Consider the following 21,297-nt stretch of genomic DNA (forward strand, 5'->3'; position numbering starts at 1 on the left):
CAAAAGGTAAATTTAGTAAGGGCGGAGGCAAGAGCCCTGTAGGTCGTGAAAAGTGAAGAACAGGGGTCTCCCCTCGCCGCCAGTTCGATGGTGCAGTGGTTAAGGTCACTGGGGTTACTATATCGTGAACCCACATAGACAGACGTTGGGGTCGCTTGTTCGATTCCCATCTGTGGCTCCGAAACGAGATAAAAGTATTGTCCCCGCGACTATTAATTTCTTTTGCTCAATTCACATGCAAACGTCATCTGTCAAAATAGAAATGGCTTTTATTTTTATTAGCTCCAACTTCTGTTAATGAGAAAATGCGATCTAGAATACTGTTATTATGTTTTGCCCACTTCAAACTTGGGATGGATTCGACAAAAATGTCTCGGAGCCGAGATAAAACTCCGGCTTCAAAGGCAAGACCTGCAAATCAGTCGCGTCGACGCGTCTCTTGCACCCCGTCTGGCATGTCGGGAACATCGGGGATCGTCGCCGCCGCTCTGCTAGCTTTTATACCTTCCTCTGGAACTGCTTACTTGATATGATGGTGCACTTTTGTGCAGAAAAAACTACTGGAAACTGCTTTGTGTAACACGATCATCTTGGCAGGGTACTTAGAAGCAAGAAGTGCGCGGACTGTACCGCGGCGGCAAGTGTCTGTGTTTTGTTCTCACAGAGATCTCGGACTTCCTGGATTTACGTACGGTTGCTGGTCTGTACGTAATGACGAGCAGGAAGATTGTTACGCCCAGGACAATTCTGCTAAATCCAATCTCGCATCTTGCCCAAACCTTATTTCCGGTACAGTAATAGCACCGGTGGCGACTTCTCTCCACCACTTCTCTGAAGGATATACCTCTGTCATGAAGAAGATTAGATCGGCTTTCTGATCTGTGAGGAGCCGCATACGTGTCCTTCGAGATAAGATTGACTGACTATGGGAACAGGTCTTTATATTGCGCCTTAGTTTGCGGGCTCCGCCTTAGCGCTGCGGTTGGATTTCTGAACTTGCAACGCGGAATAGTGTATACCTCTAGCGGCCAGGAAGGGAGAGCTTTTTGGTCCTTGAGTCGAGTCGGCCACAGCCGGCGACTCTATCAACCCGAATCGTTCGTTGTTGCGAATTGACCTCCGATTCCCTTTGCATCCAAACGCATAGAAAACCATGGTGGAGTATTTAACGACCGCGTTCCTCTCTGCGGATCACTCAGTGGACTGGCGTGTCTGTGCGAGACACCAACACACTACGCTACAAATCGTTACGATACCCTTCATGCGTGTCTTTCATGCCATCCTACACGGTTTCTTGCATACTCCTGTAGGGGATATTGTCATCACTGCCTCGCATGACATCTTGAAAGATCTCGCTCTGGAACAAGTAGGTGCGCAGCGTTTACCACGATTCATATCGCTCATCCATGCAACTAGAAACTCCTTAATACTCTCAACCGCGATATGCACATGCCCACCTTCACCACGAATCATATTTCCCGAGTACTCAACCATCACGTGACGCATGGGGAGTGGTGAAAGCGCTTTCGTTTAGACCTGTTTCGGAATTGGCCTTGATTTCGGAGCTTTTTGGCCTATTGCCAGTACGAAATCAGTATTTGGGATAAAGTTGGATTGCTAGCCTACACTCTTTACCGAAAACTTCTCCTGTGCCTGTTTGTGACCTGTACAGTCGATAAGAGTAGATGTGCTTCTTTAGACAATGCAATTCCAGTCGTTACTCTGCTTCGGAGTTGAGTGGTTCTCCCACAAGGATGCAACGCCGAAGTCGGCACAGCTGCTCTGCTCGCAGCGCTCCACTGCTGTAAAGCGATGCTTCGCTGTCTGGACTTTACTTTTACGAATGTACTGTACGAGTGTGCTTATACAACGGCAGCGGCTACTCTACCAGATATGCTCTACATCTCCAATATGGGAAGTGGGGCCGAGCACATGAATAGAGCGGAGACGGGATTTCGACGAATTCGCGAAGCGTCAAGGGACTTCCTAGCCGACCCACTCAGCAACAGCGAAGCAGCGCTCCAAGACCATCGTACTTCTTCTTCATAATGAGCAGTAGCTCGGTAGAGAGACGAGCTGCGGCCATCTCCTCTGCTTGGTCTGTGCTTGCGTGACAGAGTCGACATGGGACGCCCGCTCATCCTCCTGTGCGTTGTGGCTTTGCTCACTGGGACGCACCTCGCCTGTGCGAACGGGGAGGACGTTGCGCCAAGGAAATGTGACAAGCTGTTATCAAGGAGGGAATGGAGGACATTGACGTTGAACGAGCGAGCAGAGTGGATCAGAGCGGTCAAGGTCCGTGCTCCTTCGCCATCCTGCAAGCGTCGACTAAAAGATTGCAGTGCCTGGGGAACATACGACATCCACGGTTGTCCTTCACCCCGGATCAGACTGTGCTACATGGTGACCACAGCCTGTACGACGACTTCTCCTATGCACACGCAGTGATGGACAGTACGGCGCACTTCAAGCCCTACTTCCTGCCCTGGCGTACGCATACATCTCCCTCGATCACCCAAGATTCCCCCTAACCCAAGTCCAGATCGCTGGTTTCTCCATCTCTTCGACTCTAAGCTCCGCAGCACCTGTGCATATACTGGTCCAACACCATTCTGGGACTGGTCGCAGGATCACGCAGACCTGTTCCACTCGCCGGTGTTCGACCCCGACCCCGAGCACGGGCTTGGCGGAACAGGTGACTGCGACTCCTTCTCCGAAGCAGACTGTGTCGTCACCACCGGCGCGTTTGCTCCTTCTCCGAGCTCCGACACAGGAGACTTCACACTCGCCTGGCCGCTCCCTCATCATCTTCGACGGAACCTCACGCTCCTCACCGGCTGGTTCGAAGACGAGCAACCGCAGAACAGCACCCTCGGCCCCTCCTTCGTCCAGAACGCTACGTTGCACACCACAGGGGATTTCTGGAAGTTCCAGTGGTACATGACCCTGATGCATAATCATGTCCATAACCTGGTGGGAGGAGATATGGCCGGGGACTGTCCGAGGGATCTGCCGCGGGAGGACTGTAGAGGCATGGCGATCGCGTACACGCCCAATGACCCGCTGTTTTGGCTACATCATGCGCAGCTAGACCGGCTATGGAGTGAAGTGTGTTCTCCTTATATCTGAGCCTTATCATGGATCTAACAAACATACAGTGGCAAGTCGTCGATCCCCTGAACTTCGACGCCTTCTCCGGCTTACCGCTCAACCCCACAAACCTGAGCAACCCGCACTACTCGCCCAATGCCAGCACGACTCATCTGATGGAATTTGACCGCTTATCGGTGTCTGTCCCCGTGAGCAGCATGTTTGACCATGAGCAGTGGCCGCTGTGTTATCAGTATGCTGAGATGCTGTGAGCCGTTGAAGGTGTTAATGCTGGTTTGTTTCCTAGAGGGCTGGAGCACCTAAGCTTATGCATACTATGTAAAATAATGAAGTATCTCATCTCATGACCAAGGCATATAAGTCGATCATGACCGAGTGACCGAGTTAGCGGCCGCACACGAAGCTTGTCACGACATCGCATTGTGGTCGACTACAAGTTGTCAATACAAGAACATTTCCCATCCTCTCATCACTCCCTTTACATCTTCCGGCGCACAAGCTCAAAACCTAAAATCTCAATCAGTACAGCCCACTACCCTATCCCATCACGACATACCAAACTTAGGCTCCATCTCGATCTGCATAAACGAAACATGGCACGCAACCCGCTGACACATGAACTCGACCACCAACGCCTCCCCATCTCGGGGGCAAGCAAACTCCTGCGTAGTCGAATTAGGCCCTTGGGTCAAGTCCAGCACTCCCAGTAGCTCGCCCCGCGGCAGCGTGGAATACGAGATGTTCTCGTATTCGATCTCCCCCTCTCCCGGGTATGGGTTCGTAGAGGAGGGGGAGGGGAGGACAGACCAGACTTCGACCTCCGAGATGTCACCCTTTGTCGTCAGGTCGTTATTCCGCCCCGAGTACGTAGGAGGGGGTATCCAACTGACGGCACAAGCGTTCCCTTGCTCCGGGACCGGGAAGCGCATGATTGTCGAGTCCTACAAGTCTCTCCATCAGCGCTCACGCTCATAGAACGAAAGCACCGGAACTACCTCGACTGTGACGTACACCTGCACTCCATCCCCATACACAGCGTTCTTGAGCTTCCGGCTAACGCGCACGATCCGGTCCGGCCAGGCGCGGTAGTAGACTTGAGGGGGAGGGATCGCCGCAGCCGCTCTGTCCAACCCGAGCCTCTGGTCGGGGAAGGGCAAGTCCTTGAGCTCCTGTTCCGAGAACGGGTAGGAAAGATACTGGTGCAACGTTGTAGGGAGGAGAAGTACGTTGACCGTTGAGAGAAGAGCGAGAGCGAGGGAGGCGTACAACACAAGCTTAGGCAAGAGCTGAGACTGAGGTTGGACAGGTGGGAAATCGTCTGATCCGGATTGGGCGGGGAGGTCAGAGTCGCGATCGACGTCTTTGGTCAGGGGCTCATCCTCTGCGTGAAGGGCGAGGGCGGTGTACTCGGGCGGTTGGGTAGTGCGGGAGAACATGATGAGCTGCAGGTGCTCCCCAGGTAAAGGGGGAGGGGGGAGTTATGTGCGGTTAGCCTGAGGTGAGGCTCGACAGTTGGGATCCTTGAGAATACATCAGCCCGAATTGGGATAGAGACATTGTCATGTTGAAGATAATTCTGCAGTGTGCGAGAACTAATGACTCGTTCCAAGCTTAAGACATTGTGGTTACCGAACGTGGTGAAGACCAGACAGAGCAAGGGGCACGTGGAGGGATGACTGCGGTGTATCATTTCCCAATCGGGATAAGATATCCTCGGCTGCTGGCAAGAGGAATATACATATGCAAGCTGGAAGAGGACTAGTGAGATAACCGGTACAGGGCATCACCAGGACTTGGAATCGTGACTGGACGCGGACGGCTTCGTTCTGACCACTTATACCCTTGTTGACTCGTCGCTTACCGTAATCTTACAACACACTCGTTCGGGAAAAACGCAAGGAATAACAAGATGTCGCTGGTTCGCGAGTCTTCATCTGGCCGTACTTGGTCTGCTCTTGAGATAGTCCCAGCCCAAACCCCCACTCCATCCCCCCGAGCTCTCCCATGTTGTCCTCCCTCCTCAACGCTCTCCTCCTCCTCGTGTGGGCGAACCAGGCGTCCGCCGCGCACGCCAACTTTCACGTCCAGTTCCCGTGGATGACACGCACGCAATATCCCAAGACTCAACCTGAACTCCAGCGCTTTGTCCCCTTCTGCGGTCGGTCCCCTCCCTCTCCTGTCTCCAACACCGCTAACGACCAGTACAGGAGACATCATCCACAACCCCCAGCGGTACGGCCGTATCTACCGGAACTTTCTCTCCTTCTCTGGCCATCCGGGGGATCTAGTCTCAGCGCGGTACACACGCACCCGGGTGCCCAGGAGCGCAGAGGACTTCCCACATGCGATATTTGACGACGTACCTATTGCCCCGAGTGGACAGCTGTGTGTGAACGTCACTCTCCCTTTTGACACGCAGGAAGGGGAGTATGGAGTGATGTACTTCCAAGCCGTTGCCCCAACTGGTGGGGTACAATACTGGGTACGTACCGCGCGAGAGGACACTGATGGACGTGATACTAATGTGTTGTTGATGTTCTGTGGACAGTGCTTGGATGTGCGGATGTCGGATATTATCACTTTGCCAGAGGATCATCCTGCGATGTGTGCAGCAGGAAACGAGACGCTCATCCCGATGCCGGATGAGTACTTGTAGAGCGTAATTCTGCTTTTCACCAAACAACTTGACTCGGAATGTGATGAACACGTGATCTTCTGTGACGGCCTTTCTCCGCGGGGATATCATGAACCCTTGGTGACGGAAATATTGCGGAGCGGTTCCGGTGTATTGCACCGCCGTGCATCGCCAACACGGAGCACAGCCGACATCTCTCTCTCCTCCAACCGCTACACGACTGGCAGGATTATCATAACTTGGATTTCCGAGTCGTTATCCTCTATCCGAAATGCTGGACAACTGAGCGCATACTTGCTGGGTCGGAAATGTCGAATGTCGGCAGAGTACTGATCATCTGCGGAAACTGGGATTCTCAGAGTGCGGACGGCTGACAGATCATGTCCGAGTCGCGGATGTCCGAGTCCGAGTCAGTGTATCGCCCTCTACTTCAAGTGGGACACCGCACTCGCAGTACTGCGACACTCCTTGCAGTCAGAGGTTTATATCTTCTGCATTCTGGCAGTGCTAAGAATTATACGTTCTTCTCCGGTCACCCCGCTCGTAAGCGCTTCACTTGTCCGCCCGCTCTGCACTTCACAGCTCGTCGATCAGCGCCCCACAGGTTCCGATGACCTATATCTCGCGCCTTCCTGGGCACAACATGCCCACTCCAACGCATCCTCTTGAACGCACCCGCGTGAGAGCAGAGGAGAAACTTGCTAGGCGCTCATCCCCTGCTTCGTCTTCAGCGACCCCCTCAAAGACACCCCGCAGTCTGAACAAAGGGTTCTCTTCCCAGAAGAGCAAGCTACTCCTGCCGACACCTACAGTATCACCCACCACTACATCTCCAACTTCCCCCCGCAAACCCTCAGAAACGCAGCTCATGGCCCCCCGCCCTCCACCCGTCCGAGGCCCAAGGCCTGCCGCAAGCACGAACAGCTCGCCGAACACCAACCGGCTGAGCAGCTCAAGCACCGCCAGTGAATCCAGTACAGGCTCAGGAGGGACAGTGATGTACGGTCCTCGTCCTCGGCGGCAACTCGTTACTCCGCGAAAGGTTTGTCTCCACCTCCTCAACACAACCTCTCTAACCCAATCCCCCGCAGCCTACACTTCCCACGTCACCCGCCCCTCACGTGCTGGTATACACCTCTCTCGTTCAGTCCCACCACCCCCAGCTCCACCCCCCATCCATCACCCCCAGCCCATCCAGCGCCGCACCTAGCACCACTTTCCTCCCTTCCGTCAACACCCCCCAACGGCCCTCGGCCCCCCGCAGGCCGAGCCTACACCCCGTCCAAACCCCACGAGCCACAAGGCTGCAACATCAGTCTCCTACTACTTCCCCCATATTCCGCAGGCCTTCTCTCAAGCTGAGCACGCACGGACTTCCGCCCACGACGACCTCCAGCCCTCTTCGACCCAGGAAACGCGGTTCTCAGAAGATTTTCAGCCCTGCGGCCAAAAGAGAGAAAAGGGACAATGGCCAGGGAGTGCCGCTCTACGGTAGCTCGCTGCAGAGCCTGAGAAGGAGGCAGGCGCTACAGAGCCAGCCTCCGGTGCTTGGGCACCCTGAGTTTGAGCCAATGGAGAAGCAGAAAAGGGAGAGGGACACGATGTTCCTCTTCCCTCAAGCGCCGTTAACCCCTCCCAAGACGCCTCCCCTCAACCCAGTGTCGATGCAGGATGCGCAGCAGTACATCCCCTCCCTCGGGCGTCCCCAGCCACAAGCGCGGAATGATACCCTTCCCCCCACAAGCAGCACCCCTCCCGAACGCCCACTTATCACAGAGCGCATCAGCGTCATCAACCGGCCTGCACCACTTGCACTCCCTCCCGTCCATCCTTCCTCCCCCATATCAGAACCAGAACCAGAACCAGAAGAAGAAGGGAACACTTTCCTCGTCGAGCCAGGCAAACTGCGCCATCAACTAGCTGAAGAACTCCCCATTCGCGTCCCCCCCAGCAGAGCCTCTGTACACCGCCGCCCCGCGCTCCGCCACGTCTCCACTTCCAGCGCCGTGACGGCCTACAGCGCAAGCTCGTACGGCGACACCCCTTCTCTAGAAGCCGAGCAAGACATGGTCTTTGCGGGCGAGTACACGAGCTCTATCGTAACTCCTTGCTCCCTCCGACCGGCGGAGAGCGTCACAGCTCTGTGGCAAGAAGTAGAAGTGATGCTGCATGGGCCTTCTCCCCTCTCTGAGCTGGCCGAGCCGGGCAAACATGGAGAATACCAGCCACACACTGCTTCTTCCACCACCCGGTCCAATAGCGCCACTTCCGCTATCTCGCTTGCCTCGGTGTCCGTACCTGCGGGAGTACATGATGGGGCAATCGCCTACATTCCTGTTTTTGGCCCTGCGCTTGCGGCCGCGCTCGCTAGGCCTGTGCAGGGGATGCCTAAGACACCCAGTACGGCTAGTACGTTGCATGAGGATGTGAGGGACGTGGTGTTTGGCCTGAAGTGGGCGGAAGAGGAGACGTGGGAGGACGACGAGATCCCGGATGAGGATGCTGATTGGGAAGAAGAAGAGGAGTTGACATTGGAAGGGCCAACGCCGTGGCAGGAGCGGGTCAGCAGGAGGGTATTTAACCGACCAAGTCTGAGGAGGAGTGTCAGGAGTATGAAGAGACAGATTACGGGAAGCAGTCGATGATCCAACTGGAAAGGACTGGAGCGTGGTAACGCATTGTATTACACTACAGCACCACTCATTGCACTAGTGTACATCATGGCTGTTGAATCAAATATGGTTACATGGGACCACATCGTTCACTCCTTCTGATCCTCTGCCCCGCTGCTCTCCTCGTTCACAGCATCACTCTCAAACGGCACATCGATCAATTCTCCATCGTCCATCCCCGTAGTGGCCTTTGCGTTCCGTCCATCCCCACGCGCCTCCTGCTGCCGATACATATGCGCAATATCTTCAGGCGTGCTGGCGTTCATGATCCCCTTGTCCTCGCGTAGCTTCATAAACCGTGGGAACCGCAGGCTCAACCCGCGTTCAGGGTCGATCATGCCCTTGGCGGTGACAGACGTTGGGGAGATCGTAATGTCTGCCCCTCGAACTTCCCACACTTCTTGCGGCTTGAAGTATACAGAGGGGGAGTATCCGCTAGTCTCGACATCCCAAAGCGGGGTACGGGAGCAGGTGTCGCTTCCCTCCTGGTACCTCTCGTTCAGGCTCTTGTAGAAGACATCCGTGAATCCTGTAAGAAATAAGGATGTGGGTGTATGCGAAAGAGGTTCAGGCGCACCGCTCATGCATTTGCATAATGCAACCGGCCTCCCCTCGTTCTCGTCCCATACTCCCAAGAGGATCGGACTCCACCATCGTGCCTTCCTGCCGTTACCATGCCAAGCACCAATGGGAATCAGATCGAGTGAATCGCCAGTGGTAAGGACATAGTCCTTCTTCAGCTTGAGCCATGCCATTGTACGCTTATCTAGACAGGGCATATCAGTGATCATCCAGTGTATTTAGCACGCTACGTGCCAGGCTCATACGTTGCAGGCAACGGTTTCCTCCTCGACCCATTCTTCTTGCTCTTCTCTTCTTCCTTCTCCTGCACTTTCTTCTTTCCCTTCTTCTTAGGCGAATCTTCCGCATCACTAGATACTCCAATATCGTCATCGAGAACCTCTCCACTGTCAAGGATCTTCAGCATCAGCCCCTCATACTTCCCCGCAACGGCCTGCTCCCAGAATCCCAGCACGACATCTTCTCCGTCTTCTGAATCAACGCTTTCGACCCATTCCAGGCGCGCAGACAATCGGACGTCTTGTGGCGTGTAAGGCGGTAGGTGTTGCCGCAACGTAGCACGGCGCTCGCGAAATGTCTTGCTCAACAAAGGCTAGAAACGTGTGAGCTACATGGGACTTCACCATGGGGTGCGCTGAAACGTACCTGGCCATTCAAGTACAGTAAATCAAAGACGAAGAGGCCGACCGAGACCTTCACATCCTCAAGCTTAACATCCTTCCTAGCTCGATTGCTCAACTCCTGGAATGATTTCAGCGATCCAGTTGCTGGGTCAAGAGCGACGATCTCAGAATCCAAGATGAACGATTCGAGTGACGGGTTGCGCGCAAGGACAGATGCGAGCATCACCAGGACGTCTGGGTACTGCAGATCTTGTCAGGGAAACATACGACATCATGTCATGGGCTAACGCACTTTATCCGTCATGTCCTCCAGATGTCTGCTGAACATCCTCACGCTCGCTTTCCTCCCATCGCCAATATCTACCACGAACTGATTGTTCTGCACGCCATTGTCCCCCGTGAAATCTTCCGAATCTTTGAGCACGCTGACATGGACCTGTGCGCGCTGACCATCGTATTTCATCTCTGCGGCGAACGGCAGACCGGAGAGACGATCGTAAATCTCTTCAAGACTGCGCATAGGGCTTCCGAGAGTAGGTAACAGAGGTACTCCTACACAACGCGGTAAATGTCGACGCATATACGGAGGAAGAGCACTGGCAACGCACCAACGGTCAGTGGTACCCTATCTGGGAGCTCCCCTAATCTCCCATTCAGAAGGCCTCTGATAATGTGACCATAGTTTGGATGTTGTGCGTACGTCCGCTTGACCGTTCCTTCCGCCTTTAGCAGGATCTCAGTAGCCTTCGTCCTGGCCGGATCTGGAGGTGCCTTCTTCTTCCCCTTGGGCGGCGGCAACACCTGTGCCTTTATCTCTTCCGGCACGTATTCATCATCTTCCTTCTTCAGCATCGATTTCTCAGGCTGGGACAGTGCAAATGCCCTTGCTACTGCCTGGAGAAGCGTGTTCCTTACCGCTCCGACACGCAAGTTGAGAGAAAGGATCCGATACACCCATCTGACCTCTTCGCCCTGAGCTTGCACCAGCAGTCCACGCACAATTTCTTCTTTACGTTTAACGACACCCTGACCTTTCGCGCCCGCTATTGCAAGGAGCTTGTCGTACAGGCCTTGGATCGTGAGCGGTGATGGTGCGACGAGGGTGCGAACTGAAGTTTTCGCATGGAAAGCAACATCTCCTGGATCACCATGTTGGTGGTAGAGATGGCGGAGTTTGGCAGGGGTGAGAGAGGTTGTCGCTAGGAGAGCTTTGGACAAAACCGAGCCTCCGATGTTGAGCTCAGTGTTAGTTTGGTATGCAGGACCTGGAAACATTCAGAACCGATGTGCATGCAAATGTATTTAATGATGTACCGAGCGAATTAGATAAAAGGTATACAGCAGCGGTGAGGCTTGCTGGGTCGTATGCGATAATGTAACGCAGGGTATTCGTTAGGATGTTCAGAATCAAGATACGGCTCCGTGTGCCTGACAGGGATATCAATGCATTCGATAAGAAAGCGAAAGGAGCATTCGAGCCCGACCATGGGCATGCTTCGAGCGAATTCAGTAGCGGATCGATGCCAAGATCCGGTAAGGCGACGGGGGTCGGCATTGATTTCGGCATTGTTGAGGTGGCGAGATTGATATGCCGCGTGGATACTGCTTTGCTCGGGGATTGGCTCGTCTCTGAAAGGTTGGCAGTGATCGAAACCGCATCTTTCTCCTCCTTGACATGTGCAACGGCGGCAGTTGCACTCTTCCATCTAGCCTCTTCGGCGCGGATCTCGTCTATATCCATCCCGTCTTCGGTGGCAAGCTTCCGCGCCAGCTCCTCATCGTCGTCGAGTAGCTCAATTGGGTCAGACCTAGTGATCCCTGTTGTTGTAGCTGGGATCGAAGACGCAGTGCCGTTTGCCTTAACAGACTTTGGTGACGCGAAGAACGACGCGATGCTCTGTTGCCCTCCGTTGTCCTTCTTCACCTTCTTTCTAGGCGACACAGCTGAGTTCGTTGCTAGCGGCCTTTTCGACATGGCCAGTAGAAGCCCAGTTCGTATAGAGTATTGGTGTATTCGTGGTATGCAAGAGAGCATTGGACGCCCTCGTCGTCGTCGGACGACGACGCGCGAAGTTGCAGTTGGTCAACCAGTCATAGAGCGGAATCATTCAGATGCTACCCTGATCGGAGAATTCTTACATAATCTCGAGAAGTACAGCCATCGGAGATGAATTGAATGCTTCCGGCTTAGTCATTAACGGCAGGAACCGCGCTTATCAGTTCCCGATTCACGGGCGCTTCGTGGAGGCCTTTTCGCTACCTTGCTCTCATCAACCCGACTGACCCACCCTCAGAGCCCTCCTGTGGCATTCCGCGATAACCTATCTTCGATATGACTTTGACTTGTCTCACAAGGTGCCTAGATTCATTTTGACTGAGACTGGCTTCTTCCATGCCTATTCGACCCATTTAATGTTGATCATATGTGTCGCTACCAGAGTGCTTTGGTCGGATTCAAAACGGAAACGTATATATGGTGGTCCAAGGCGACATCGGTGGTTCCGCGCACTCGTCTTGGCCAAATTACCTATCTCCCTCGTATTCCACACTCCATGATGTCAGAAATGTATGTCAAGCACGATAGCGGTACCCAAGTTCCTTCTGCACGCGGTCCGGTGACTTTTTCTGCCTGTGGGGAATGGTGCAAACGTTTTACATCCATGTGCTCGTGCTATTCCCGCATACATATGCAACTGAAATCACAGGGCCCGCACACGCTGCACCACATCGGCGATTTCGATCCTGATGGTCCGGAAGGCCTTCCAGACTCTCAGAAAAATGTGGGGCACGTTTACCCGCGAACTTTCTGGCCCTTCAGAATAAGGGTTATAAAGTGGGTATTGTGAGAAGACCGTGGAATGACAAGGTAAAGCATCGTAGACGGGCCTCTTCCGTAAGAGGTGCGGGGACTGAGTACGAAGTAGGGTTTGCCCTTGATCTTCCAGAAGCCTCATTATCGTATGCCGGAACGCCCGCATCATCTCCTATCACCGATGATCTCCATTGAGCCAAAACCTTCGTCACATCGCGACAGGAATAATCTCTTCTCTTCGGTTTCCAGCCCAGCGGCCATCATTTGTGCCTTTGTGTCTTTCTCGGCTCGTCTTTCGTCAACTTCTTCATCTTCCGTTCGGAGTTTACCCACATTTGGGCCGCTAAAAGACCCCGGATACGACCGAGCCACTCAAAATGCAAACATGCGATTAATTCATCTTGGGCTCATCCCGCAGCACAATCGGCTGGCGGTCCGTATGGTCCGCCGCCGTATCGGGCTCAGGGCCTCCCCCTCGCACATGTCAATGGCGTCGCCGCCATCGAAGTATCAGACTCCCATCTGCTGTATGTAGAAGACGTGGTTGACGCGGTCGCGCTGTCCAATCCCTTTCATGCCGCCATTCTGATTATACATGTACAAACCCGAGACCCAATGTGAATTCTGCAAAGTTGGGGCTTATCGCGTCTTCCAGTCGCATGACTGCGGTGCGGCATGATGCATTCTCCGCATTGTTAAGATGTTCTCTCCCGACCGGGCGTGTGGTTCAATCTTCGGCACTTTTTCTGACCGTCCGAGGTGACATGTTCTACCAGAATGCGGGGTCACAGAACTCAAAAGGAGTTACCAATGAGGGGCTGTGCCGGTGGTAGAATAAGCCGGACCTTCTGACAGCGGCCGCTTAATATCGAAGCATAGAGATTGAGCTGATCTTGATAGAGAAGACAGACAAGTGAAACGCCCAGACACTCGGATACTTCCGATAAATCACAGCACCCCCAATTGTGGTCTGAATTGACGCACATGCAACATTCACCCTGAAGGTGCCTCCATTGACAGTCGATGTGAAACACAAACTTATCATTATGACAGCCCTGTCAAAAGGATATCTTTCTACAGTGGTGGGGTAGGTAGCGGTGCGCAGCTAGACGATACATCGGTAGCAACAAAACACTTTGAGATACACCGCGAACATCAAGAACAACAACCTTTAAACAGGAATACATAAACAGAAGACGACACCTGGCAGTGGTGATATTGTCCTACTCCAGAAGGGCAGTGGATAGAATACAGCGTGCCCTACTGTACAGCAGAGCATTACGGTCAAAAGGAAGCATACCGTACATAATAACACAAATGATTCAGTCGCTCGAGGAAACGCGCTCGTAAGTTATCGGCCACCGTTTCCATTTTCGTCACGTCTCGGTTCTTCATTGACGTAACGTCCGTACATATCTGGCTCGCGATGTCCTCCGGAATACGAACCACCGCTGCGGGGCGGCTGAGGACTGTAATCGGGGCGATACTCCCGCGGAGGAGGGGGGCCATATCGACCAGGATTTGGGGGTTGGGGATAATCGCCCGCAGAGTCCCCATATCGTCCAGAGCTAGACGACGTCGCGGGATAAGCGCCAGGAGGGGGACCCTCGTGCCGATAGTGTGGCGCGCCGTACTCGCGAGGAGAGGGAGGCGGAGGACCACGTCCATGAGACTGAGATACGGGTGGCGGCGCATACCCAGAATGGGGCGATTCATACTCAGAAGGAGGGGGTCCGTAACCGGTATAATGGTTGGGGAATTCCGGACCTCGTTCTCTCGCCTCTCGCAATACCCAATCTCTTGTCTGTTCTGGTCCTCCTTCGTGTGGGATCCGTTCCACTCGGGGACGACCGACATTCCGGTGCATCATGGGAGGGTTAGGCACCCCGCGACTCACGCGATTCTTGTCCTGCTGACGACGGTTTTGGAACCTATTCATGTATTAGGCTTATCATAGACCCAGCACAAAGGGCAGAACATACCAAATTTGAACTTGACGCGGTTGCATGCCCAAGCGTTCTGCCAGCTGCAGGCGCTCTTGAGTAGATGGGAAAGCAGTACGATTGTACACCTGCGTCAGGGCTTGGAATTGGCGACTAAGTCAGAGTCGGTCAGTGCCCCAGACACCCCGTCAAAGACTGCTTACGGAGTAGTCCGATGACGTCTTGCTCTAAGCTCGCCAGCGTCTTGCCCGTAGGCATCGACCACATCCGGCAGAAGGGCATCTCTGTACTGGACATTTGCCATGGCAGTCCCATAGAGCTGTTCTTCGCCAGACGAGCTGTGCCGATCAAATTCTGGTGATAAGCTGACACTGCTGTGTCCCCCCGTAGAACCGGCCGAGGGCTGTCCAGAGTCGCTGGGAGGCCCAACAGAACCCCTGGGTACGGGAATAGGCAGAGTCAAGCTCGTGAAGAGACGTCCGCCGATGGCGTCAGGTAGGCGGTTAGGGCTGCTCCCATTCCCCGAAGTGGATGATGTCACAGCGGGACTAGGGAGCTGATAGCCCGCAGGTGTGTTAGGACTATCAGAGAAATGGTTACCTTCACGAAGGGAAGGAGAGCGGTTCGTTTGGTTGGGCGAACTACTCGGGTGGCTACTACCTCCCGAACGAGGCGGCTGGGGACAAGCACTCCCGTGGGAAGCAGTTGAAGGGTGGAGCGAGTGAGGCATCGGAGGATGATGTGAATGGCTCGAATAGGTGTCGTGATAAGACGATGAGCTATTTTGATGGCCGTGACTAGATGGCGGACCTGGATAACTGCTATCTACAGAATGACTTTAAGCTTACGCAAGGGACACAGTAGATGACTCACCGTGGGCCGTATATGGAGCAGTATGACTGGAATAGGCACTACGCGGCGCAGGATCTAATCTATTCTCTGGGGAAGTTGTGAATATCCTCGAACATTCACTTTGACTGGATGGACCCAACGTACGGGAGTTGGAGACAGTCGGGTTTGTATATCGATCAACAGTCTGGCGGGAACGCACATGGGAGAGGCTACTGTCCATGTCGAGAGGCAACCTTGGCAGAGGGCTGGGGCCTTCCATTGAGTGTCGTTCGTGGGTTATTTGTACTGTAGGCCTATTGCGATCTGAAGGAAGTCTGTCCGGGGATCGCGCCTGAGATTGCGGAAGCCTAGGATAATTAGTGATGATTGGTGAAGTCGATGGGTTCCCTCGGTTCGCCGTGATGGGGCCGGGACCAGGGTTGGCAAGCGGCGAGTCGTGATTGGCTTCCCCGGGTTTGTCCTTTGCAGGCATGGGCGAGGGACCCTCTGACCTTGAATTGGACGAGGAAGGCGAGTACGGGAGGGAGAGTCGCCTCGTGGTAAGGGTGTGGACAGGCGTCAGGTCGAAGTGCGGTGGGAATTTATACGATTGGGTGCTTGTCAAAGTTTGATGGTCGAGAATAATTCCTGGCACAATAGCACCGCCGTCAAGATCCGTGGCATTACAAACAGAAACGATGGAAAGGTCCTGGGACGGCGCAATCGGCACAAGATGAATGAAATTCACCAGAGGCAGGCAAGTAAGGAAAATTCGTTGTGAGGTCAAATGGCGATGAGGGCTGGGCAACGGGGGACGCGCCGAGTCAGTGTATGCCAAATGGGTGTAGTATCGAGGAGGAAGCGGTGATAAAGCCGAGATTCATGAACGCGGGTGGTGATATGGACAGCAGGTGACGAAATGAAGCAAGAGGAGTAGTCAATAACGGTCGAACCTTTGTTCTTCTGATGCTGATGCTGATGCGAAGACAAGGTCGCGTGATGTTGATGATGGCGCTCAGAGACAGAGCGCAACATACAGCGCGGGACCAGACTCCCGGGGTCCTTCGTGAGAAAATGAAGAAAATACCACCGATAAGCCGATGGAGAGCACTGCCAGGCACTTGTTAATTATCGCCTCTGATCTCCGCGGGGAATATCTTCCCAGAAGCAGCAGGAGATTCCCGAATGTACGGGGAGAGTGACAAATTAACGAAGCACAAAGCCTACAATGGACGAATCAAGCTGCTTGACCAGGATTTTTGACGGGGTCAAGTAGCGGGACAGAAGGATGTGTCCCGCACGAGTAGATATCGATCAAACGCGGACGCGAGATGGCCTGAGACCCAAGAGTGTGGTGCAGTCGAGAATTACCGGGAGTTGGTCGCTGCAATAACCGTAATTGGATATGCGCAGCCTGTGATCGGAATGAAGGAGAGGAAGCGGGTGAGAAGGCAATGATGGGGGGAGGGAGAAAGAGAGAGAGATGCGATGATGGTTCTTGATGTCGAAGCGTCGGCCTTTTGGGTACGGTTGATATCAGTAGACGCAGGGGCGGCAACTGTCAGGGTTCAGGATAAGTGCGCAAGAAGAGTCCCGATATGCCTCCGCTAGCGCTATCTGTCATGATACTTATTAGCCCTTTTGTCGATAATATAACAAGCACAGCGCGTGTATGCTTATTGTTTAAAGAGAGCGCCACAATGAGAGAATGTGATGCTGTATTGCGCTATCCACGTGGTTGAATACCCGCAAAAGGAAGCAAGAGAGAGAGGGGGAGGTGGTGAGATAACCGCCGGGTTCAAAATCAAAATTGAACAATAATTCATAGGACGGGAAGATAACGGACTCTGTAAGAACCCTTTCATCGTCCCCACACGTCCCGGCCCTTGCCGCTCTATTCTATTTAGCCTTCAAACCCCTGACATGGTCACCGACTGACGTACGCTCTCATTGTTAATCCGACTGCTTTTCACTTGCTTCTCTTTCTAGGGGTTAGGAGTTTCTCCTACTCCTTTCACCACAGGATACTCCTAGGATGATCACTAATAACAGTCACGACAATAATAACATGTTTCACACAGCAGCGCATTCGAACTTGAACTCTTTCTCTTTCTCTGCTGTACAACATCGCTCTCTAGCGTGTACTCTCTCGCGCTCAATATCTGGCTACTTCTGCTCCACGCATCAATGGCTAGACCTGTGTTCCCATCTCCCAACGTATACTCACGCTCCAACGACTTCCAATCTCGCCCAATATTCTACGACGCGCCTGTGCTCTCAGCAGGCTATGCTCCTATTCCCATGGACTACCAAGGAGGTTATTCGACCGTACTGCCAGGTGGAACGTTGCTGCACAAGGGCTACTATGATTTGCTGGGTATCATACCGACACCCAGGGCAGCATGGCTTTGGAGAACGTCGGACGATCCCAGTGTGGGTGCATCAAGAGCGGCGCCTGTGCTCGGCAATACCCTGGTCACGAAAAGGACAAAAAATACGGGCTATGTCCAGATCGCTGATTGGGTCCGGGACGAGGGAAAAAGGGTGAGCAAAGATATGATATCCTCGCCCATCGGATTTGCGCATCTTGTACACGCATCAGACATCGTTCAAGCCGAGGTGTTGCTCAAACGGTGGGGTCCTGATGGCCAGGGCAAGATCGGAGGTACGGCGAACCAATCCCTTATTGACGATATTGACAACAAGATGCATTGATTTCCTGTTCTATCCCATCAGACCCATCCTGGGCAGCGCCCATCAAGCAAGTAGTGCGAGCGAAGATGCAGGAAAGAGCAATCGCCGAGGTCGTCAGCAACATGCGCACCGATGTGATACCTGGGGCGTCGCACCCGCCGCTCCGTGTGGTTAATGGGGGCAGCTCGCTGATCACCAGCACGACTGGGTCTGTACCCCCAGTACCGCAAAAGGACGTGTGGCGCTCGAGAAACGCGATTGATGGCCTGCCGCACACTGCAGAGGACCGCGCGGCCGCTATGTTCACCCTAGCGCGCACGGACGAGGGGAACATTCCCACACTGCGAGAAGGGTTCAGGCCAAGAACCAAGTCGAGACCCATTGTCCCCTCGCTGATAACCCTGGAGAAGGCTGTGTCCGCACGCATATACTTCGAGAATCTCTACTTTCCTCTATTACGGCAGCCCCCTTCGCGCGAACAAAGACGGGTGGCATTCGAGAAAGACCTGGACATTCTGCGCATCGACGAAGCGCACAAAGAGGGGTTGCGCGAACGTTGGCGCAAGAATGAAACAGACTACCTGCGCGAACGTCGACGTAAGATTGATGTTTCGGGTTTCATCAGGCTCAAGACAATAGGTCATGGTACGTTCTGTGTGGCATCTTGTTGATCATAGTGGAGGATCGCTGATCACATGCGGTTCGTTGCATGACGACGAATGGACGTACTCAGGTGCCTTCGGTGTTGTCTACCTCGTTAGAGAGAAGCGCACAGGCGAGCTCTACGCGATGAAACAGGCACGGTCCAATCTTGTAAGCGAATTAAGCGATTCTGATTCTTCTCCACTGTTTAGATGCGCAAGACAGATATGCTCCGGAAAGGGCAAGAGGGGCACGTGCGCGCGGAACGGGAAGTGCTCAAAGCCGCTGCGCTGGCTGGCTCCAGCCGCGGCACAGATGGGATCGTGCGGTTGTTTTACAGGCAGGTGTCATTAGTTACAACATGGTATTAAATTGCGGGAGCTAATATCTATCAGTTTCCAAGATCAGGATTCCCTCTATCTCGTTCTGGAGTTTATGGCAGGCGGTGACCTGCTAAACTTGTTAATTGAGCGAGATATTATGGAGGAAGGTTTTACTAAATTCTATGTGGCCGAGGTGGGTGACTAAATGCCCGAAGAGCTCTGACCTGAGCAGTCCTTTCGAAAGATGATTCTGTGCATCGAACAATGTCACAAGCACGGCTTCATCCATCGTGACATCAAGCCAGACGTAAAAAGACTCATCGGTTATTACGGCAGAGACTGACTAATTATTCAGAATTTCCTTTTTGACAGAGAGGGCCACTTGAAGCTGAGCGACTTTGGATTAGCGTCAGTAATATGATCCGAGTGTTCTGGAAACTATCTGCTGACACTGCTTATCAGCACGGACCTACACTGGGCGCATGAGACCTCCTGTATGTATTTAGTTCAAAAAGCGGAAAAGAAGCTGGGGTTGGGCTCACAACATACACGTGTTCTTCCGGAAGATTACGAGCAACAGCGCAAGAGCCTTTTAAGGAAGTACGGCATCGACCTCGCGGACAGGAACGATTTTGATGACAGCGTGCCGTCCCGACGCCTCGACCCGAAGCAGGTGGAGAACATTATGGGCGGCGAGCAGGGCCGCGAAGGCATCTTCACATGGCGAGAAAGAAATCGAAAGAAGGTGCGGTCCTTATTGTACTATGTTGCATGTGGACGACAGCTCACCGCGGAACCGACTGGATATTGGAACTTGATTCACAGCTGGCGTACTCCATGTGAGCAAGCAAAGTTCTAATCCCGACGCGCGCGTATTCACGCATGCCACGCAGATGCGGAACGAATTCATATAGTATGTTGGGCAACATTCCTTCTCCACTTCCCTTGATTAACGGAATTGCCCGAAGTGTCCCCGGAAGTTATTCGAGGTGATCAGCGTCATGACATCATCCCTGCCATCAGTTCTGACTGGGATTTGGGTCTGACAGGCCAGGGATATGGATACTCGTGTGATTATTGGAGTCTCGGCGTGATCATGTACGAGTGCCTGTAAGATTCCATTTCCAGATGCTGAGCACTGCGATGTACTGCAACCCTTGCTGACTGGGGTTGCAGATTCGGATATCCCCCGTTCATCAGTCGCTCGGTAAGGTAACAGACAGATGCATCGCGTGGCTGGACTGACATTGATGTCTATCATCGCATGGACGTCCTCTCACAACAGCGGCACACAACTCGGCAAAAGATCCTCAACTGGAAACAGACACTCCGGTTCCCAGCCCGGCCCCGCGTATCAAGCGAGGCGATCGACCTCATCCAACGGCTCATCTGTGAACCCGAGGACCGCCTTGGGGGAGGAGGAGTGATCGCTGAGACCTTCCGCACGCGGGGCTCAAGACTGACCTCGGGATCGCAGGGGAGAGGAGAAGGATACTACCGAAGAGGTGGGAGTAACTTTGCTGCGCAGCCGGTGCTGGGAACGTTTGATGGAGCAGGAAAAATCAAGGTGCGTTCATTGTTATTTCCAGCACCATACACCTTCCCTCTTGGGTTAGGGGCCGCCGTGGCACTTGTGTCATCATGCCTATTTTTGTGTGAGTCACGCAGTACTGAAAACCTTGTCGCAAATCGCAGGCCCATCCTTGGTTCAGGGGAATCGACTTTAAGCGCCTACGCGATCGGCCAGCGCCTTACACTCCCACGCTCTCAAGTGCAGAAGACACGCGGCATTTCGAGCAGGATATTGAGCCGGAGGTACGGGACCCTTCCTTCCCTTTTTTCTCACTCTCTTGCCCTTGTTCGGGAGGGCCTTTTCGCCTGTTCACAGGTGCTTACGGGCCCCGGCCCGGACGTGCGGGGAACCGAGTAGCGAAAAATATTGTCCTTTTGCCCTCGGGTTGAACCTAGGCCGAGCACAATCGTCGTCACAGGAACAGAAAGCTCATGTTTGTTGCATGTCTAGGTTCTTCCCCCTCTGCACGGCAGGGCGGCCGATGCCCCCGATCCTATTTTACGAGATGCGGTCCACGGGCCCGCCGCGCTGGGGATTAGGAAGGCGTATGCGTTCGCGGGGTTTACGCATAAGAGTCCCAGGCTAGTGGACGTGCGGAAGTTGAGGGTGGGGAGGGATAGCCGGGTGATGCCTGATGGGGGAGTGGGAGATAGGGGCCGGGTGGGGGAGAGGGATGACGAGAGGGAAAGACTGTTTAGGCCTATGTCTGTGTGATGTGCTGGGTGGGATCATGATATGATCTGAAGGATATTAATGGTTAATGTGTTTATGTGACTTTGTTCGCGTTGATTTTGAGAAGGGGAAAATAAAGACGGCCGGGGGTGGCTGTGTGTAATGCACGTTGATCCGTAATAGA

The 21,297-nt window shown here is 53.6% G+C and overlaps 7 protein-coding genes across 7 annotated transcripts; 4 read left to right on the forward strand and 3 right to left on the reverse strand.

Annotated features, from left to right (window-relative positions):
- The first annotated feature begins 2,072 nt into the window (after positions 1 to 2,072).
- On the forward strand, positions 2,073 to 3,453 carry DACRYDRAFT_84832 (Di-copper centre-containing protein). Its single transcript, XM_040776704.1, has 4 exons — positions 2,073 to 2,295; positions 2,343 to 2,490; positions 2,543 to 3,108; positions 3,159 to 3,453. The coding sequence occupies exons 1-4, from the start codon at positions 2,125 to 2,127 to the stop codon at positions 3,360 to 3,362; spliced, it is 1,089 nt and encodes a 362-aa protein (XP_040624169.1). The 5' UTR covers positions 2,073 to 2,124; the 3' UTR covers positions 3,363 to 3,453.
- A 203-nt stretch (positions 3,454 to 3,656) lies between these two features.
- On the reverse strand, positions 3,657 to 4,547 carry DACRYDRAFT_59108 (uncharacterized protein; the record flags this gene model as incomplete). Its single annotated transcript, XM_040775539.1, has 2 exons — positions 3,657 to 4,052; positions 4,107 to 4,547. 2 exons carry the CDS (start codon positions 4,545 to 4,547, stop codon positions 3,657 to 3,659), a joined length of 837 nt encoding a protein of 278 aa, XP_040624170.1.
- Positions 4,548 to 5,115: 568 nt separating this feature from the next.
- On the forward strand, positions 5,116 to 5,767 carry DACRYDRAFT_59118 (uncharacterized protein; the record flags this gene model as incomplete). The annotated part of the gene is made up of 3 exons (XM_040775540.1): positions 5,116 to 5,269; positions 5,319 to 5,593; positions 5,660 to 5,767. 3 exons carry the CDS (start codon positions 5,116 to 5,118, stop codon positions 5,765 to 5,767), a joined length of 537 nt encoding a protein of 178 aa, XP_040624171.1.
- A 622-nt stretch (positions 5,768 to 6,389) lies between these two features.
- On the forward strand, positions 6,390 to 8,391 carry DACRYDRAFT_18693 (uncharacterized protein; the record flags this gene model as incomplete). The annotated part of the gene is made up of 2 exons (XM_040771379.1): positions 6,390 to 6,788; positions 6,838 to 8,391. The coding sequence occupies 2 exons, from the start codon at positions 6,390 to 6,392 to the stop codon at positions 8,389 to 8,391; spliced, it is 1,953 nt and encodes a 650-aa protein (XP_040624172.1).
- Positions 8,392 to 8,507: 116 nt separating this feature from the next.
- DACRYDRAFT_97143 (ATP-dependent DNA ligase) lies at positions 8,508 to 11,453 on the reverse strand (the record flags this gene model as incomplete). Its single annotated transcript, XM_040777427.1, has 7 exons — positions 10,938 to 11,453; positions 10,232 to 10,888; positions 9,916 to 10,175; positions 9,646 to 9,864; positions 9,235 to 9,592; positions 8,996 to 9,184; positions 8,508 to 8,947 (listed from the first exon to the last, which is right to left on the reverse strand). Exons 1-7 carry the CDS (start codon positions 11,362 to 11,364, stop codon positions 8,508 to 8,510), a joined length of 2,550 nt encoding a protein of 849 aa, XP_040624173.1. The 5' UTR covers positions 11,365 to 11,453.
- Positions 11,454 to 13,519: 2,066 nt separating this feature from the next.
- Positions 13,520 to 15,764, reverse strand: DACRYDRAFT_25093 (uncharacterized protein). The gene is made up of 5 exons (XM_040774005.1): positions 15,375 to 15,764; positions 15,252 to 15,317; positions 14,582 to 15,203; positions 14,418 to 14,531; positions 13,520 to 14,366 (listed from the first exon to the last, which is right to left on the reverse strand). Exons 1-5 carry the CDS (start codon positions 15,700 to 15,702, stop codon positions 13,787 to 13,789), a joined length of 1,710 nt encoding a protein of 569 aa, XP_040624174.1. The 5' UTR covers positions 15,703 to 15,764; the 3' UTR covers positions 13,520 to 13,786.
- A 1,746-nt stretch (positions 15,765 to 17,510) lies between these two features.
- On the forward strand, positions 17,511 to 21,155 carry DACRYDRAFT_84835 (kinase-like protein; the record flags this gene model as incomplete). Its single annotated transcript, XM_040776705.1, has 16 exons — positions 17,511 to 17,874; positions 17,946 to 18,548; positions 18,637 to 18,716; positions 18,758 to 18,891; positions 18,941 to 19,061; positions 19,113 to 19,175; positions 19,224 to 19,276; positions 19,331 to 19,362; positions 19,435 to 19,627; positions 19,762 to 19,781; positions 19,837 to 19,857; positions 19,918 to 19,978; positions 20,045 to 20,075; positions 20,154 to 20,435; positions 20,564 to 20,683; positions 20,892 to 21,155. The coding sequence occupies 16 exons, from the start codon at positions 17,511 to 17,513 to the stop codon at positions 21,153 to 21,155; spliced, it is 2,442 nt and encodes an 813-aa protein (XP_040624175.1).
- Positions 21,156 to 21,297: the final 142 nt, after the last annotated feature.

The sequence above is a fragment of the Dacryopinax primogenitus genome, assembly GCF_000292625.1.
Source record: "Dacryopinax primogenitus strain DJM-731 SS1 chromosome Unknown DACRYscaffold_23, whole genome shotgun sequence".
Classification (NCBI taxonomy): Eukaryota; Fungi; Basidiomycota; class Dacrymycetes; order Dacrymycetales; family Dacrymycetaceae; genus Dacryopinax; species Dacryopinax primogenitus.